Below are 13,479 nucleotides of genomic sequence, written 5' to 3' on the forward strand. Positions count from 1 at the left end.
AAAACTCTTTGAACTCTGACATTTAGGGGTTTTTATGGAGGTTTCATTACATAAGAGTAATTGATTAAATCATTGACCATTGATGATTGACTTTTTTTTCTTTGATGATTGAACTTCTTGTGACTAGCCCCTATCCTAAAGCTATTTAGTCCCTCAAGGACCTCTCACCCCATATTGAGCCATCTCCTTAGCATACAAAAGACTATGAATTCCAGAGGTTATTAGAAGTTCTGTGCCAGGAAATAGGGACAAAAATCAAATATTTATTTTCTATGATACCATGACATCCTTGTCAAAAGTCAATTCACATATATATATGGGTTCATTTCTGGACTCCCAATTCTAGTCCATCTATAGGTCCTGCCAGTACCACACTGTTTTAGTTACTGTAGCTTTGTAGTAAGTTCTGAAGTTGGGAAGTGTGAATCATTGTTGTTTTTCAAGATTGTGTTGGCTGTTCTGGGTCCCTTAAATTTTTATATAATTTTTAGGATCAGTGTGTCAATTTTTGCAAAGAAGCCACCTAGGATTTTCTTAGGTATTGCACTGAATCTGTAGATCAACTTGGGGAGTATTGCCATAACAATATTAAGTCCAATTCATGGACATGAGGTGCCTTTCCATTTATTTAGGTCTTTTAAAATTTCTTTCAGCAATGCTTTATGGTTTTCAGAGTATAAGTTTTATACTTCTCTTGCTAAATTTATTCCTAAGTCTTTATTCTTTTTAATCCTGCAATTGACTTATAGAATTATTGATTAGTCAACAACTACTTGTGGATCATTGGCCATAAGCCATGCTCTGAACAAGCAGACAGTATCCCTGGCCTTATTATATTTGTACTTTAATGTTCTGTACTTTAATGTATGTTTCTCCTACTTGCCAAGGAAATTAGGAAGTTGCTTTCTTTAGAACACCAGTTACTGATTATCTAGAAGTTGTATCTAATTGCATGGGGCTGATGTTGCATTCCTGCTCTGATTGTTCTGGGTAATTTTCCCAGATTGTAGACATTGGGAGGTAGATAGGGAAGATGACAGATGGGGGACAGGCAAAGTACCTCACTCTCTTTGACAGATTTAGTCTAAACCAAAAGGACTTCTTGTTATCTACAAGTTGAGATTGCTAAGATATTTCTCATGTAACATAGAATGCTCACCTTGGCTGTCCCTTCTGGCTTACATCTTTTGATCATTCCATGGTTCTGGAGGCCAGTGGTTTTCAAACCCGGGTGAGCCACAGAATCATCCGACTGGCATGTTAAAATAGAATCTCTACCTTGTGATTAGTCTCTGGCACATAATTCATCCTCCTTTACATCCTATCTGTGAAATTCCTGTTTGTCAGGAGAACCCATGAAGTTGTGTTGAAATCAGAAAACCAATGAAAGCAAACAGATTCCCAGACATTACTCCTATAGATTCTGACTCCATGGTCTGGAGAGGGGCTCATGGATCCGCATTTCAGTGTTGTCTGTTATTCTCATACAACGATTCCAGAGAATTTGGAGAATTTGCAAACTGTCTACATATATGCCAGTTTTTTTTTTTTTTAACCTTATTCACAGATCACCCTCAGTCAAGGCTGTTTTACTTTTGTTTTGTCACAATTCTAACAAGGTTTTCTGTTTCAAGGTGACTGATGCCATGCCCCCCAAATGTTGAATGGATTGTATTGAGTTGAATCTAGTTTTCTTGGCATAGCACAGATTACAAACAGCAAATTAAAGGGGGGGAGAGTGCTATACGATGTTACATGTGACAGTGTAACAGAGCTATTGCACAGAGCAGACACAAACACTCAAAAAGCACAGGAGTTGGGCCATCTAGAAGAAGCAGGCGCCATAGCTTAATGCCAGCAACGGAAGAACCCACCTCTCCTTTCCCCATCAAGTTCCCTTCCACATCCCCTTCACACATTAGTTCCTCATGAAAATCTTACCAGCTGGGCACAGGCATAATCAGTTGTTGGTTATACAAGGACCCAACAGCCACCATGTATTGCTTGCCTGTTATGTGCTTTTCAACGCCATGTCTGTGAATTCTCCACCAGCACCATAAAGAAAGCGTGTGCAAAAGAAGACTAAAGCTCAGGATAGTTACGGAATTTGCCCGAGATCACACAGCTAATACTGGCAGAAGAAAAACCATACCCAGGTCTCTCTTACTCCATGCTTATTTTTAGCTTCTAAGCCAGGGGCTCCCAATAATCGTTTTGGAACACTCAGTTGTGTGGCATTTTACATATAACTTGTTAATGGTTGGAGAGCTGAAGTTTGTCAAGGGTTTACTTTCTGAAAACAAATTAGACTTGATTCAGGATTATCCCCAGTGAACAGCGCTCTGCACTACTTGTTAGCTCATAGACGTTGTTAAAAGAGAGGGAACATAATGGTGTAGAAGTGAGACCAAAGGAAACCATGACACAGCCCTGGCTTGGCCCAAAGTGTCTGTCAAGAATATGAATACTGTCTGTCACATGTGTCTTGGCTGGAAAAAAAAAAAAAATTGAGAACAATCGAAGGAGTAAAGTCCAGTAAAAGAGAGTGTACACTGGGGTCAGATGAGTGAGTCTGGATCCTGAATCGGCTCTTTATGAAAGGGTGACCTTACTGAACCCCTGTGTGGGGGCTTGTCTTCCTGTTGGTGAAATAAAAGTGTTAAAGAATAAATCAGCTTGTACATGTTAGATGGAAGCAATGCCTGGCAAAGAGCAGTCACTCAGTGAGTGTTAATAAAACTACACAATTTCAGGCCCTATAAACGATATCTCTAGCTCTCAAAAATGACGGCTTTTGTATATCGTCCATGGACCTGGATGGGTGAATTTTAAGCATGTTTAAACATTTTTATTACCTTCTTGAAACTTAGTGAAAATTTTTATGGATGATTGTGATGACCCATGTCACTTTTTAAAATGATTCAAAGAAGTATAAATCGTTGCCTCTTTATTCTCTCTGAGGAATATCCTTGTAACAACTTTAGTCATTCTTTTTTGTTTTTTAAAGGTTTTATTTATTTGAGAGAGAGAGAGAGCATAAAAGAACACAAGCCGTGAAGAGGGAGAAGCAGGCCGCCCATTGAGCAGAGAGCCCGATGTGGGGCTTGATCCCAGGACCCTGGGATCATGACCTGAGACGAAGGCAGACACTTAAACCAACTGAGCCACCCAGGCGCTCCAGTCATTCATTTTTTTAATAAAATAACCAAACTGGTATCTTGTGGGAAAAGTTAGTTAACATTTATAGTCTTTTGCTAAGGTCCTCCCAAGCTCTCAGAGTGTTTCTGGCTGTCAGAATCCATTTGGGATGCTGGAATTTCTGGTATTTTGAGGTCTGCCCCTGTAGCTCCTTTTCTTGGTCCACCCCCCATCCCCAATGACTTTCTGCTCATCCAGTTACTCAGATGCTTCTCCTGACCTAAACCACAGACAGACCTACAGGAAAGTCCTTCATGACTAGCATGAGTTGGTAGAACTACATGCAGCCAGTGTGAAACTGTGATTCCTTCATCTGAGATCAAATTATCCACTACAGTCAAGTTCTTGGTTTTAAAGCATCGTCATATAGAAATAGCAAACAAGCCAACCTTTGCCACCAAGTGACCCATTTGTTGCAAAACACAAGGGACAGTGGTCCTTTCCCTCCCCTCCCCACAAGCCCCTGGGTGAGTGCGTCTTCCTCTGAATGTTTCTGAGATCCAGGTTCAGGTATCTGCACAGAGGTAAATTGAGTCTGAGAAGAGATGCTTGTGCCCCTCTGCAGTGTACAGTTTCTCCAGCAAGCTTCCTAACATTCCAAGATACTCCTAGCTCCTGGTGGGGGTGGGGATGGGCGCTGAGGAGATCGTAACTGAGTCTTCCTCTTTGTTTCCTTTCCCCCATTTTCCTAAAGTGAGCCTCTTCCCTAGAGCTGTAGGGTATTTTGCATGTATGCATCTCTTGAAACTATGGAAACAAATGAGCTATACAGTCAGGTCCCTTTAATTTAGATGCCTAAACATTTTTTTTTTTTGAGAAAAAAGATTTCATTATGTTGTCGAGTGTTCTGAATAGCACAAAACACTCCAACTTGGGGGATCTGTAAAATAGTTGGACATGTTTCATTATTTGAAGATGACATATTTTAGTAATGGTGTATTTATCTCTGTATTTTGAAAGATACGGCATAATCCATGCTGGCGGGGTGGGGAAGTATCTCAGTGACTGGATCCTGCATGGAGAACCGCCGTTTGATCTGATAGAATTGGATCCTAATCGCTATGGCAAATGGACGACAACTCAGTACACTGAGGCCAAAGCAAGAGAGTCATACGGATTCAACAATATTGGTAAAGTGCAAATTCACAGTTATCTACAAAGTGTATTCCGAATCGACTTGCAGTGCCTCTGATTTGAGCTGCTTGCTATTTTGTGCACTGTGGTAGGAGTATGTAGGGATTCTAATAAGCACCGTGCCTTTAAAACTCAACAAGGAATCTATGTGAACGTGTATCTTTAACATCAGAGTGTATCAGTGATTTTAAGGTCTAAGTCTCCTTTTACACTATCCTTGGATAGTTATATAAATGATAGTTTGGCTTTTTTTACACAAGATTTTTAAAAAGATTTATTTATTTATTTGAGAGAGAGAGAGAGCAAGTGAGTCAGGGGACAGGGGAGAGGGAGAGGGAGAGAGAGAGTCCCAAGCAGACTCTGTGTTGAGCCCAGAGCCCGAACTGGGGCTCCATCTCAGGACCCTGAGATTACGACCTGAGCTGAAACCAAGAGTCAGTCGCTTAGCTGACTGAGCCACCCAGGTACCCTTTAACATAATTTCTTAAAATTACAGTATAGTTGACATACAATATTATGTTAGTTTCAGGCATACAACAGCATTCTGACATTTGTATACATTGTGAAATGGTCACCACAAGAAGTGAAATTACTATCTTTTACATAAGATGATATAGATATAGATAGATACCTCTATCTATAGATATCTATAGATATAGATATAGATAGATTCTTCTATCTATATCTAGATATCTATATCTATATCTATATCTATATCCAAATCTATAGATACCTATATATATACTTCTGGGTGTTAAGAACTGTGTTTTCTATTTTTTGAATGTCTTCAAAGTTGTTTATAATTTTGGTTATATGCTATTTAGGTACTAGTTTTCCTTTTTCAGTTGGTTATCCTAAAGAAGAACGATTTGCTGGGAGGCCAACTCAGCGAGTCAGCGGGCTTTATAAAACCCTGGAGTCTAAGTGTTCCATGGGTTTCCATGCAGGCTGGGAGCAGCCACATTGGTTCTACAGACCGGGTCAGGACACTCAGTACAGGTAAGTGAATGATGTAACCTGCCTGAGGCTCCGAATGTAGAATGAAATTTTGGATATGGAATGGAGGGACATAAGAAAAACACCCCCGCCCCCCACTCCAAGTCACTTCACCCCATCCCCAAGAGCATGGAGCCTTTTCCTACAAAAGTTATTTTCTGTGGGCACCTGGGTGGCTCAGTGGGTTAAGCCTCTGCCTTCGGCTCAGGTCATGATCCCAGGGTCCTGGGATCGAGCCCCACATCGGGCTCTCTGCTCAGCGGGGGGCCTGCTTCCTCCTCTCTCTCTCTGCCTGCCTCTCTGCCTACTTGTGATCTCCATCTGTCAAAATAAATAAATAAATAAAATCTTTAAAAAAAAAAAGTTATTTTCGGCAGTGGAGGCATTAGTCTATGCCATGTGACACTGGCTTGCATCTAGGACCCCAGAGTCCTGCAGCCAGCTGAAGTGAAGTGTCTACTTGGCATTTCCAGGAGCTCAGAGGAACCTTCCCCATCCCCTCCACATCCCCGCCTGGTTTTAGTTGGCTCCTAAAGATGTGTCCTGGTTTAGGAGGTCTGGTCAAATCCCGTTGAATGGAAATAGTATGTCAATATGGATTTTCTGTTGATCAAGGAAGAGCTCATAGCAACAACTTTCTAGTGTGTGCGCAGTGAGTCATGCAAATTATGTGTACCATTGATAAATTAGGGGGAAAGATCATTTACTTAGCATTTTACATTAAGCTAAAGCATAGAGCACATCACTAAAACAATTCTCTGAATTCCTCTAAAGTTGTTGCCATAGTTGCACTTGGATTACATGCCATTGTCATTTGGGATTAGTAGTGATTATATATTTTTTCTCATAAGAATCCATAAACCAAGAGAAAACAAATAATAAATCTAGAAATTGTTATTTCTCTCTCTCTTTTGGACTTTCCATTTTGTGTGTTTAAGCAGATTTTAATGTCTACTTTAAGACCAGATCTAAATGGTATAAAGAATAGCAGAGTCCCAGTGTTGATTAATGAGTTTGGGTTCAGCTGACAATCAGTCTAGAATGTCTGGGGGCAAAATACTGGTTCTGTTTTTCCTAAATGACTCAGGTAAATGCCAGATCTATTCTTCACCTTTGCTCTTTGGATCTGACCTTTTTTTTCTATTATTTTAATAATTAAACGACTGAAAACTCATTTAGCAGACAGTTGTCTGTTCTGCAGTTAAAATACCACATTAGAAGTCACCTCTGTCAAGTAGAAAGGACCCTGCATCAGTCAGTAGACAATCTCTGTCATTTACTAAGGCAAAAGCCTTGGAAATCACCTTATGCCTTTTCTCTAAAAAATGAAGATGTTGAACCAAGTCCTTATTCTGGGTGTGGACCAACAGCATGAGCATCACCTCTAAGAATGCAGAGTGTATGACCCTGCCCCAGACCTGCTGCGTTAGAATTTGCATTTTAACAAGTGTTAAGTGATTTGTAGTTGTGTCAGTGTTTGAGAAGCACTGGAGACTATAGCTCTACCCCCTCCTATTCTGATTTAATTATATCCAAAAAAAAAAGGTGATTTTTCTTTACATGCTCCCCAGGTGATTCTAATATGCAACCAAGATCGAAAACCACAGGACTGGTAGACTTCTGTGCCTCCTTCCAGATCTGAGAGCCCGCATGCCCTATCATAATCTCTACTTAATTAATACTACGTCATTCACTCCAAAATGGGTCAAAGGAATAGAAGAGTACCTTTAAAAATATCAGTTTCTACCATATATGTATGATTCACGGAACAGAACGTTAGGTTGTACTTTTTTCCCTGAAGGGGATTTTCTAGATTAATACATTTAGTAAATATTCTGTATTTTTTTAAATGAATGACAGTTGTTTTATGACAAACATTGTGTTTCAGGCCCAGTTTTCGCCGCACAAACTGGTTTGAGCCTGTGGGATTTGAGTATAAACAGGTTATGCAAAAAGTAGGGGTTATTGACCTGTCACCATTTGGCAAGTTTAACATCAAAGGCCAAGACTCTGTTCGATTGTTGGACCATCTCTTTGCAAATGTCATCCCAAAGGTAAATAACCTTATATGGGTTCGAGGGTCAGGATTCTAGCCTGCTTAATTCTCTGTTCTCTCTCTCTCTCTCTCTCTTTTTTTTTTCCAGTTAGTATGTTATTTTAGAACACCTAATGATTTCTGTATGAATGCTAGAGCTCTTCAACCGACCATGAATATTCTAGCTAATTTTCTAATTTAAATTTTGTTGAATGAATTATCATCCAAGGACCTTATGACTTTGCTAAATTGTGTCAGCAGGGAATTGCAAAATTGACTCCAGTGTAATTTTTATGACAAATAGTTATAATTATCATTGAAATTAAGAACTTCAAAATTAATCTTGGGTTTAGGTTTAAAGATAGTTCACACAATTGATATAAATGGTAAGATTCAGATGTTTCTCATTGTTGACAATTGCATTTTTATTTCCATGTTATATTAAAAGGATATGTAAGATTTCATTTGCATCCTGAGGTAATTTTAAATTCTTCTGTGTAGGTGGGTTTTACGAATATAAGTCACATGTTGACACCAAAAGGTCGAGTATATGCTGAGTTGACTGTTTCTCACCAAACTCCTGGGGAGTTTTTACTAATAACTGGTTCTGGATCTGAACTTCATGATCTTCGGTAAGTACGCACCTAATAAGAAAATTTTATGTGGATTGTGTACTGACTCAATCTTGCAGTGAGCTTTTCTTTTACCGGTAGCTGAAAGTACAACTTTAATTCTTAAACCTTTTTGTTTCAAATAAATTTCATGTCTTTTATAGGAAACTATTCAAAGTGAGGGACCCTGTCCCTACTCTTCCCCCCAAAAGGGAATCCTTTCATAGGGTTTGCTGGTTCTAAAAATATTAACTCCTAATTATTAGACATCATCAAGTGTCAAAACTCTCTTTAGACATTATCTCAGTTAATCCTCTTAATAGATATATCTGCAGGGTCTATATTATTCCCATTTTCATATGAGAAAACTGAATTCTGACTTAGAGTAACTTGTGTAAACCAGTTCCTTTGGATCCTGATGCCCGTGTTCAGTCCACTTCAGTAAGCGGCTTCCCTGGGTTATCTTCCTCCTTCTTCATGCTTGCTGCTCTCTGGCCCACAGCTAGATTTAAATCATTGACTTGCCACGTCAATCCTTCACGTGAGTCTTTGGTCTATGATTTAGTCTACTATCAAACCTTAGTCTTTAGTATTCCAAAAATATTTCAAATGCTATTGTTTAATAGATGTCTTACTCTGAGATTCTTGCTATGGTTGTAAAATGATGCAAAGTATACCCTCCAACCCAAGATGTATCTTAGTAGCATAGCTTTGTGTAAACCCAGATGATCATTTTATGTAGCTCCAGGGACTCTCAATAAATTATAAGCAAACCCTAAAACTGGGTTCCAATAATTCATCAAGACTTAGAAATTGAAACCAGTCTTTGGAGTTTTTATTGTTTCCTTCTGATCGTCAAAGCAATTATGTGTCTGGTGGCAGGCACATTATTAACCTTTAGCAGCACAAATGGGCCTTCTGTGTATAGGTATTAGAGAAAATTTGGGTTCAAATTAATCTTTGAAGATTGAATCATTAGTTTAAATGCAATAGAGCTGTCACTATTTAAAAGAATTATGTGGCAGAACTTACTTAAATTGAAGGCTCCTTCTGTACTGTGAAAAATTATCCCCAAGTTTATAAGTGGGTAGTTTAAAGAGAGTCACTTAACATCTCTGGGACTCAGTTTCCTCAACTTAAAAAATTAGGTTGTTATACGAAATGACACTCTGGGGACTTCCTGGTAATTCTAGACACAGAACATGTCTTCAGAGAATTAATATGTTACCAAGATGCATTATTCAAGCAAGATTTAACACAAAGTTTGTGACTCAAATGCAGATGGATTGAAGAAGAGGCTGTCAACGGTGGATATGATGTTGAAATTAAAAACATAACCGATGAGCTTGGGGTCCTTGGTGTTGCAGGGCCCCATGCAAGAAAGGTTCTTCAGAAACTGACCGCTGAAGATCTTAGTGACGATGTTTTCAAGTTTCTTCAAACCAAGTCTTTAAAGGTTTCAAACATTCCTGTCACTGCTGTTAGGATATCTTATACTGGTAAGAATTGGAAAATAATTCTCTAAAATTTCAGAGGAGGCCTCTAAAATGTAAAAGAAGTGAGCACAAATGAACATATGCCTGTGCATACACATACACACATGCCCTGGCAGACACGCACACACGGACTTTTGTCAGTATGACTGTGGAGGAAGATTTCTCCTGTCCAGCTCTTAAAATAATAAGTCTGTTCACTTATAGTCTGGAAGAGCCATTTCCCAGATTTCCAATCATTGTTCCAATCCCATGACATCTTATTATTTGGAAGGGTAGATAAAAAAGTTGGAAGAGGATAGCTGTTAGAATCATTGGAAGGGTTGACAGCATATTCAGGTCACCTGACTCTTTCTAGGAACATTCAAGATGGTCTCCTGTGGGGCGTCTGGGGGGCTCTGTAGGTTCAGCACCTGCCTTTGGGTCAGGTCATGATCCCAGGGTCCTGGGATAGAGCCCCACATTGGGCTCCCTGCTCAGCAGTGAGTTTGCTTCTCCCTCTCCTCCTGCTTGTGCTCGCTCTCTGTCAAATAAATAAACCCTAAAAATCTTAAAAAAAAAAAAAAAGATGGTCTCCCATAGATAAAATCTCTTACAGAGACCTTAAATGTATCAAGTACCTCTGTTCAAGTATTACCATTAAGGCTCTTTTAGGGAAGTCTTCTTATAGCACCTAACCTTGTGCATAGTGTGTCTTTGAAATAGAAATGAATGATTGCTCTTCGGTTCCCCATTGGTGCTGTGGGCTCACTTTCAACTTCCTCTGGCTCTCCCTGTTCTACCACACAGTACTTGGTGCCCAGGCCTTCATTCAGTTACACGTTACTCATGTTCCGGTGGTATCCTGGAAAAACACATTAGCATCAGCCCTCAACACCGGGGAACAAGGAGAACATACAGGAAGTGTAAAGGCTATCTATAGTTCTTCTCTGGGCTTCCACGGTCCACTTTCCCCATCCTTCTTTCACTTGACCTTCGCAAAGTAGTGACTAGCATAAAACATAAGCAGAATAAAAAATAGACCGACTGACTGGGTTGGGTTTCATTTCCTTTGGGTTTTGCCCAGCTCTCATGGTAAATGAAAGGACCACGTGGGAAGAAGAGGAGTGTGGGGGGCATTAGGGTTCATGGCTCTCTCACAGTGAAGACCATTTGAATAATTGTCGATTGCCTATATTTTAAAGCCTTGTGATTTGGGGACAAGGAGCTGGGGGTTGAGGTTCCTTCCTTTTCTTTCTTTCTTTCTTTCTTTCTTTCTTTCTTTCTTTCTTTCTTTCTTTCTTTCTTTCTTTCCTTTTCCTCTCTCTCTTTCTTTCAATAAAAATTTATTTGTTCATTTGAGAGAGAGCATGAGAGAGCAGAAGCAGGGGGAGGGGCAGAGGGAGAAGGAGAGAGAATCCACAAGCAGACTCCCACTCCCCCTTGAGCCCAGACCCTGACCTGGGGCTCAATCCCAGGACCGGGAGATCATGACCTGAGCTGAAATCAACAGTTGGCCGCTTTAACCGACTGAGCCACCCACACACCCTGGGGGTTGAGGTTTCTAAACCTCAAACCCTTTATCGTGATAAACTCTGCTGTGCTAATTACTCACTTAACATTATGAAGCTGAGGTCAAGGGTCCAGATTAAGTCCTGTAGTACCGGCTTTCTGTGTCATGAGAAGAGGGGTCCTTGATATCTCTGTCTATCTGGGAGACAGGCTGGGGCATAAATGCATCTGTGATATGGCATCTGCCTTTGCAGGGGGGAGTTTGTTGCAACTTTGTGGTGAGCTGATCTTCTAAAACTCCAGCCTATCTATATTACATAAGTGGACACACTCCATTTATTTATGTGTTTTCGCTAATGCACGTCAGACCGAGTGATCATTGACCTCACTCGAGTGTGGTACTTGTGGGTTTGTTTCAGGTGAGCTGGGTTGGGAGCTGTACCACAGACGAGAAGACTCTGCAGCCCTTTATGACGTTATCATGAACGCAGGCCAGGAGGAGGGAATCGATAACTTCGGAACATACGCCATGAATGTCTTAAGACTGGAGAAGGCTTTCAGAGCCTGGGGGTCAGAGGTTTGAGATGCTGGTCTTCGTTACAGTTTTGTTTATTGTATCTGACTTTGATGTAAGGGCTAGTTTTAATTGCATCAACACTGGCTCTGGCTGTTATGTCAGAAACGATGTGCTACTAGATAACTTTATTTAATTAAGGGAAGATGTTTTTCTCCTTCATTTCCCAGCTGAAAGTTTGGTGGAATTATGACACACTGTTTATTCTGCTTTACCTCCTCCCATTTGGCCGCGAGCCCTAAACATCCATCTCTGACTGCGTGTGGAGCTGCGGCTTCTCTAGGGGGCCTGCTTGCCCCCACAGTGCCTGAGGGGTGCTTTTCTTCCTCTTCTTCTGTTGCATTGCCCACCTTCATTTTCTTCTTATGTGCCTTTTGGGGAAATGACACCAAAAGGTGTGTTTCTGAGGAAGAGAGTTGGTGATCTACTTCCACTGTTGATAATAGGAACTAAGGGTTTCTGTGGGGTTTTCATGGGCATGATTTATTTTACCTTCTCAACTCTCCCTGAAGAAGTTATTAGTGTTGATTCTTGGGCAAGGGGTTTGGAGTTGGGGGGTATCTAAATGATCCTATTCTATACACAATCACACTGAGAAACAGTAAACAACTTAGTTCTGATTACACAGAATAACCCAACTGTGGTTTGGAGTCTGTTCTGTTTTATCTCCAATGGTAGGCTATCTCTGGACTCCTTAATTTTTTCATATCTCCTTAGAAGTTGTTTCCTTGAGTTTGAGGCCTTGACAAGTTACATAAAGGATAGTAGTAAAGGATATACTTCAGAGTGCAGTCTCTTGGGTTTGAATTTATCCTCCGTCACGTATTAGCTACGTGGACTTAACCCTCCAGAGCCTCTGTTTATTTCTCTGTAAAATGAAGATTATCTTATTTTTTTAAAAAAGATTTTATTTATTTACTTGAGAGAGAAAAAGAGAGCACAAGCAGGGGATGAGGAGGGGCAGAGGAAGAGTGAGAAGCAGACTCCTCACTGAGCAGGGAGCCTGGTGTGGGACTTGATCCCAGGACCCCCAAGATCATGACCTGAGCCAAAGGCAGACGCTTAACCCACTGAGCCACCGAGACACCCCTAAAATGAAGCTTATCTTTATCCTACAAAGTTATCAGAGTTATTAGATAAAGTTCCTAGCACACGATGAATTTAACTAGAGCACAAGGTAGGTTTGAAGGCATAGCTGGGCCCTTGGGACATCCAGACTGTGGGCAGAAGCAAGTGGGCTTCGAGGTGGAGAGGAAGCTTCCAGGAGCCACTGAAAGAACCAGGGCTTTGGGGCAAGTTGCTTTTTTTTTTTTTTTTTCTTTCTTTCTTTCTTTCTTTCTTTCCTTCAGGAGAGGCACTGTACTAGGGGATTCTCAGCCTACAGCAGGGGCTTTCGATGAGGTTGCTGCAGGGAGAGACATAGGGGACAGAGACAGCTCTGTCCCCACATTCCTCAAGGAATGAAGCAGCAGATGCCATCTTTGGAATTAGGCATTTCTCCACTCTCCTTGCTCTTCCCCAGCCCTCAGAGACAAGTGTTTCTTCCTCCCTCAGCCCTCGGATTTCCCAGCAGTGCCAGTACGCCCTCTGGTGGTACCACAGCAATCTTCTGTGCTTTGTTTTCATTTTTTTCTAGAGAAATTCTGAAACTTTGAACAGACAGAAAAATAAGTTTAGAGTTGCTCAAATTGATTAGCATGTATGAGAGACCAAATTTTATATCATATAAAACAAGTTTATATTACTCATATTGTTTATATGAGTGCAGTGTTGTCTTGTTTAAAAAGTTTGGCTACTTTTTATGGAGTTTCGACCAGTTTTCTTAGTGCAAAAGAGAACAATAAGAAAACGAACAAAATCCAGTAACTTCAGGTCTAGTCTCAGACAGTGGCTTTAGTTTCAACTTAAAGTGTATTATAGGGATGTCTCAGTGGCTCACTTGGTTAA

The 13,479-nt window shown here is 40.5% G+C and overlaps 1 protein-coding gene across 1 annotated transcript in view; it reads left to right on the forward strand.

The window, feature by feature from the left end:
* DMGDH (dimethylglycine dehydrogenase) overlaps window positions 1–13,479 on the forward strand; it is a 66,209-nt gene that overhangs the window by 26,121 nt on the left and 26,609 nt on the right. The window contains exons 8-13 of the mRNA XM_032335885.1: window positions 4,159–4,328; window positions 5,178–5,331; window positions 7,217–7,382; window positions 7,865–7,995; window positions 9,256–9,473; window positions 11,378–11,535. Coding sequence (XP_032191776.1) covers window positions 4,159–4,328; window positions 5,178–5,331; window positions 7,217–7,382; window positions 7,865–7,995; window positions 9,256–9,473; window positions 11,378–11,535 — 997 coding nt within the window. The remainder of the gene's footprint in view (window positions 1–4,158; window positions 4,329–5,177; window positions 5,332–7,216; window positions 7,383–7,864; window positions 7,996–9,255; window positions 9,474–11,377; window positions 11,536–13,479) is intronic.

Source organism: Mustela erminea, chromosome 3 (assembly GCF_009829155.1).
Source record: "Mustela erminea isolate mMusErm1 chromosome 3, mMusErm1.Pri, whole genome shotgun sequence".
Taxonomy (NCBI): Eukaryota; Metazoa; Chordata; class Mammalia; order Carnivora; family Mustelidae; genus Mustela; species Mustela erminea.